Source organism: Trichechus manatus, unplaced genomic scaffold, assembly GCF_000243295.1.
Source record: "Trichechus manatus latirostris isolate Lorelei unplaced genomic scaffold, TriManLat1.0 scaffold00026, whole genome shotgun sequence".
NCBI classification, from domain to species: domain Eukaryota; kingdom Metazoa; phylum Chordata; class Mammalia; order Sirenia; family Trichechidae; genus Trichechus; species Trichechus manatus.
The window spans coordinates 6,278,224-6,284,539 of record NW_004443962.1 but is presented as its reverse complement, the minus strand read 5'-3'; the positions used below and the strand labels follow the sequence as shown (position 1 = coordinate 6,284,539).

The window sequence follows — 6,316 nt, the reverse complement described above, 5'->3', positions numbered from 1 at the left end:
ACAGGATTGAGAGAAAGGGGAAGTAAAACAGGAAGAAGAGCAGTCCAAAGACGTGGTATCCAGTTGGCCACTGCAGCAACTGGTTGCTTGATGTGGTGGGATTTTCTAAGAAGTCTTATGAAATGTATCTGAGAACATCTGTCTCAGGGATGAAGGGGGAAGAATCTGTCCATCGGCTTCGATTACTTATGGATTATGGGTTTTTCTGCAGCGTACTAACTTGCCCACAATTCCTTGGCATCAGAGAAACCCTGGAGCAGAGAGCAAATGGCATATGGCAAGGCCGTGAAACTGGTCACAGCAGCAGTGTCTGAAATAAGAAGCAAGGCCAAGAGGGATTGAAGTGGTGCACAAAAAGATGTCTTCTCTGCTGCTTTCGATACACATGCTTCATCCCTTCAGCTCCTCCAGCTGCAGATTTCTTCTCCTGTCCAGGCACAGAGGCGCCTGGGGGACAAGCAGCCCCTAGCCCTGTTTGGGAGAGCCCCATCCATATATAGGAGCCTGAGATCTACTTTCCTTGCCAGTCTGTGGCATGGGTCAGTCCTGCCTGTGGTCCAAGGAAGAGTTTGTCAGGTGAGGGTCTGTGTCGCTCCTAGCTCAGTGCTCATTCTCCTTCCAAATGCCTAAAAACTCCATCTCTTCTTTCTCCTGTCTCTCCTACTTCACCTTCATACCCCAGCAACGGTCCCCATAGTTAGGTTTATCCAAGCCAAAGAGACAGTTTCCAAGATATTCCAATACTGAAAGAGGTTCCTTTCTAGGTGAATGCATGGTGTGTGCGTGTGTATTTCTACCTGGCCCTCTGTTCTCCCTCACTGTGTCCTCCAAACACATTTTGTGTGAAAGTCATTTCCCTGGCAGCAGATTACCACCTAAGAAAAGCCCTGAGAAAACAGAGGATTCCCTGAAATGCAAGTTAAAACCATACAAGAAACCCACACCCACAAGAATGTCTAAAATTAAAAGAGCTAACAATATCAAGTGTTGACGAGAATGTGGAGCAACTGGAACTCCCATACATTGTTGAAGTAATGTAAACTGGTACACTCAATATACTAAAGCTAAACACATATATACGCATTGACCCAGCAATTCCACTCCTAAATATGTATACCCAAGACATACATAAGAATGTTCATAGCAGCTTTATTCAGAATAGAGAAAAACTGGAAACAATTTAAAGGTCCATCAACAGGAAAAGGGATAAATTGTGGTATATTCACTCACTGGAATACTACCCAACAACAACAACAACAAAAATAAAGTATGATTCAACAGCATAGATGAATCTTGTAGACATGATATTGAGAGAAAGAAGCCAGACACAAAAGGTCACATTTTGTATGATTTCATTTATATGAACTATCCAGAATATAGTAAATCTATAGAGACAGAAAGCAGACTTGTGGTTGCCGGGGGCTGGGGAGAGGAGGGATTGGGGAGTGACTGCTTAATGGGTATGGAGTTTCCTTTTGGGGTGATAAAATGTCTTCAAACTAGATAGAGGTGATGGTTGCACAGTACTGTGAGTATACGAAATGCCACTGAATTGTACACTTTATAACAGTTAATGACTAATTTTATGTTGTGAAATTTTAAAAATTTGATTAAAAAAGTATGTCTGCATGACTCTACTTATATTACTTTCAAAAATAGGAAGAACTAATCTATGATGACAGAGGTAAAAATAATGTTTACATTTGGGGGATATTGTCTGGAAGGGTGCACAAGGGAGCCTGTTGAAGTGCTGGGAATGTTCTATAGCTTAATCTGAGTGGCAGATCCATCTTGGGTGTAGACATCTATAAAAATTCATCAAGCTGTATACTAAAGATTGGTGTAGTTTACTATATGTAGGTTGTACCTCAATAAAAGAAGTGAATGAATACACAAGCAAAGGGCTCCCTGGAGTTTCCTATGCTACAACCCAAGGAGATGGGGGCTGGGGTGAGGAGGGGGCAGTTCTCAGGGCCTTGTCATCCTAGATGCTTCCCACCACTTTTCTTGTGGTAACCCTGCTGACAGGGCCTCATTCACAGTTTGTGCACACCCAGCATTTTGTCCCCAAAACAACTTGCTGTGTCCTGTGGAGAACTAGGAGCCCTGGAGGTGCAGTGACTAAGAGTTTGGCTGCCAACCAAAAGGTCCTGGCAGTTCAAATCCACCCAGCCGCTCCTTGGAAACCCTATGAGGCAGTTCTACCCTGTCCTATAGGGTCGCTATGAGTCGAAATTGACTCGACAGCAATGGGTTTCGGGTGGAGAGCTAATTGACAGTTTAGTGGTCTAGCAGCCCTACAGCCTTGTATTTCAAGGACATTTTACCAAGTTAACTCTTTTATCAAGCCCTTCACAGGTGAATGCTTTGGGCTTTACTCACTATTATTGTCCACAGTCAGATTAATCCCTATAATACGCCCTGGTGATGGGGGGATAGTGGTCTCTAAATATCCTGGTGGGAGAGCCAGACCCAAATGTCGCTGATGGTGACTCTATCCTTCAAGCTATTAGGACTGAATAGTTTGTAGGTATCCTTGACCCCTCTCTTTCTGTCACATTCCACATCAATCTGGCAGGAAACCATGCTGGCTCACGTAACTTTCAAAATATATCTAGAATCTGACCACTTCTCACCGCCTCCACTGTTATCCCAGTGATTAGAGCCACCACCATCTCTCACCCGGACTGCGGCCAAAGGCTCTTAACTCTCTGTTTCTACTTGATTCCCAGCAGAGCAGCCAGGTGATCCTTCTAAAACCTAAATCAGATCCCATCTCTCCTCTGCTCAGAGCTCTTCATGGGCTCCCACCTCACTCAGAGTAAAAGCCCCCAAGACCCCAAGGCCCTTCATCATCTCACCCTGAATTTAACTCTACAACCTGCAACCCCCTACACACGCATCAGCGCTCGTGATTCCTTTTACTACTATTTTTTTTCTTCATAGCATTCATCCCTATACAACTCACTTGTTTGTTTATTGTTTGCTGTCTCTCCTCACTAGGATGTAAGTTTCATGAGAGAAGGAATCTGTTTTATTCAGGAATGTATTCCAAATGTCTAGAACAGTGTCTGGCATATATACCCATTGCCAGTGAGTTGATTCTGACTCATAGCAATCCTATAGGACACAGTAGAACTGCCAAGGAGCGGCTGGTGGATTTGAACTGCCGACCTTTTGGTTAGCAGCTGAGCTCTTAACCACTCTGCCACTGGGGCTCCAGTCTGGCATACAAAACCAAAAAAACACCAAACCCGTTGCCGTCAAGTCGACTCCAACTCATAGTGACCCTATAGGCATATAGTAGTGTTAAGAATAATCAAAACTCAAAGAAATGGAAACGTATGGTTTATTCTAAGCAATTATTCCGTATGCATATAGGGAGACCATTTTGATTCCAAAAAAAAGCAAATGGCTCAAATCAGGCTAGTTACAGTGAAGCTTATAAAGAGGAGAGGAGGGAGAAGAACAGAAGATCAACCACTGGCTAATCTTAACATGATTGATTGAACCCTGCCCTCCCCCTTTTATTGAGATCACAAGTTGGTCTCTGGCTGACTTCAAACAGGAAAGAAAAGATTAGCAACTTTGGGTGAAAAAAGCCACTGGCAACATTTGGTCAGGAATTCTTAGGGTTAATATTTGGTTTCATGGGTAAGAAAAACCCTAAAATCAAAGTAAATATCTGTTATTGATTTTTCTCTTTGACAGTAAGAGTTCAATATATGTTTGTTGAATCAATGAAACCAGCCTCCTATGCTCATTCAGTGTGATTGCTGAGCTTGGCTGAAAGGATCCAGGAACTTTCTGGATAAAATTGTTATGGCTCCAAGATGACAACAGTCAGCCTTGGAAATTCTCTCCTGTACAGAGGAAGATGATCCAGAGAAATTTATCAAACAAGGAAAGCATTCAGCCAGACTTTCCTCCTGTAGGGGCTGCTGATCACTTAAATGATAAAAAGAAAAAGGAAATAGAGAGGGAGAGTTCCTTGTGGGGATGAAAAGGCATCTTGAATACACAATACATCTTGAATCTACAGATTAAGTCTTGGTCTAGGGACCCACCTGTCCCTGGAATGAGGAAGGCCCTCTCCCAGCTGGGGTGGGGCACATAGGTAGAGGCTGGGAGGCAGGTGGCAGAAAGGGACTGCATTCTTGCTGGGTTTCTCCTCCTCCTTCTCTAGGGGAAGGCTCACACCAGATCATGCCCTTCTAGACAGGGTTGAACAGAATTCAGACCACTGCTGCGAACCCGAGTCTCCTCTCCCTACCCAAAACCTCCAACAGAAATCCACTCTCCCTTTTTATAAACGGAAGAACTGAGGTTGAGTGGGAGGGTGGAAAGGGGCTCAGTTTATCAAGAGTACTCTACAGATTAATGATGTAGTTGGAACTGGGACCCAAAATCCCAGGTCCTGGGTTGTGTCCCAGATGGACCTCCTCTCAGCTTCTGCCGGCAGAGTCTTCCTCCCTTCATGTTCTAAGATGACTCCCTCCTCCTTCCCAGTGGCTCAGCCTTTTATCCCAATGCAGGGTGACGTTCTAGAAGCCAGTGTCACACACCCCTGCCCATAGGGGAGGCCAACACAGAACCCCAGGCTGCAGGCCCAGAGGATCTCAGTGCTCTTGTGACTGAGGCCCAGAGAGGGCAAACAACTTGTTCAAGATCACACAGCTCCTGGGTCATGTTAAGTGTAGCACTGAAAACAGAGTCTAGATCTTCTGATCCAACTTTAAAGTTCCTTCCAGCCCTGAGATTTTATGATCCCATGACCCTGGACCAGCCTTTTTCCCTCTGTACCAGAGCTGCTTCCATCACAAAGCTCTTGCCCTAAAAGTCCCATGATGCCATTCCTGGCCACTGGCTGTAACCATAATAGCTCATGGCCCTGGCCCGTTGAGAGGGTAAGAATCTTTTTCAGGGGTGTTTGGAAATATATTCAGCAGCCATATTGCTCTTCTCACGGCCAGCTCCCCTCAGCTTCTCTAAGTCGTCACTCTTGCACTTCCTCTCCTCCCAGGCCCTGCAACTTAGTCCAGCGCGTTTGCTCTTTGCCTTCTCCCAGCTAATTCCCTGCCTCTCCACCCTCATTCCAGTTCCTCAGCCTGGCTGGACACTGTCCTGGCTCTGAGTGGTATGCTGAAACCCAGGATGTTGAAGATGGATGGACCTAGAGATCAGAGTCGTGCCCCTACATTGGGGAGTTGTCTACTAGAGACCTCGGGGGACTGTCCCCTCTCTATTGTTTGAGGATTGGAGTGGGCTCTCCCATTCCCTTACTCTTTTATTCATTTATTGAGCACCTAAGATGTACGTATTTTTTATGAGCACCAACTATGTAGCAGACACTGAGTAAGAGCTTTTACTATCTCATACAGTCCTTACGAACAGTCTAGTGAGGTAGGGATTATGCCCATTTTATAGATCAGGAAGCTGAGGTTCAGAAAGGTTCTATAATTACAGAGCTAATAAGGTCCAGGGTCCAGAATGAAACCTAGGTCTGTCTGGTTGACTAGAAGCCCAAGCCCTAGACAAGGCGAGGGTGAGTGAGTAGGGGTGTGGAGTTGGACCACCATCTTCCATGGCCTCCTCGGCTATAGGACTGAAGGGGTGAATATCACCGGGGAAGTGATTCTATATCTTTAAACCAAACTTCAGAGAGAAACGGTCACGGGGTGAGGGGGACAGGAAGGTCAGCATGGTTGAGACCTCAACTTGCCAGTTCTTAGCCCGTGCATTTGTAATCACCTGGTGGCATCCTGGAAACCACCCCGTCACAGCCAGGCAGGTGGCCCGCCCCTCCTCTCTGGGTTGAGGAAGCAGGAAAATACAGCAGTGAGGGCAGTGGGCAGGTCTGCTGGCCATAGTGGCCGGCACCGCAGCCACGATGGGCTCTCTCTGGGGCCTGGCTCTTCCCCTTTTCCTCTTCTGCTGGGAGGCTGGCGTCCCCGGGAGCTCTGCAGGTAAGGAGGGCAGAGGGGGCCTGTGGGCTTCTTTCCTGCCAGGGCTCTGGGTGTGAGTTTCAGTGTGGACAGCCCCGTGGGTGAGGGTAGGCTCTCCTAAGCTAATTATGATTAATTATAAGGCTATAAAAATGTGAAGTATTATTATTGTTGATAAAGAGTATGCAAATAGCAGTGTGTGTCATTTTAAGCACGTATGGGCGCTGCAGTACATACAAATAAATGTTATCGAAAGGGTGCCCGTGAGTTTGTCTGTATGCAGGTGGGATTTTGAGGAAGCGGGGTGAGTAGAGACAGAGTGCGCGTGTGTGAACGCAGGGGGCATGTAGGCTGGTTAATCATTCTTAAAG

The 6,316-nt window shown here is 46.1% G+C and overlaps 1 protein-coding gene across 1 annotated transcript in view; it reads left to right on the top strand.

The window, feature by feature from the left end:
* Nucleotides 1–5,890: 5,890 nt before the first annotated feature.
* Nucleotides 5,891–6,316, top strand: part of MUC20 (mucin 20, cell surface associated) — a 7,598-nt gene continuing 7,172 nt past the window's right edge. The window contains exon 1 of the mRNA XM_023728676.1: nt 5,891–5,966. Coding sequence (XP_023584444.1) covers nt 5,891–5,966 — 76 coding nt within the window. The remainder of the gene's footprint in view (nt 5,967–6,316) is intronic.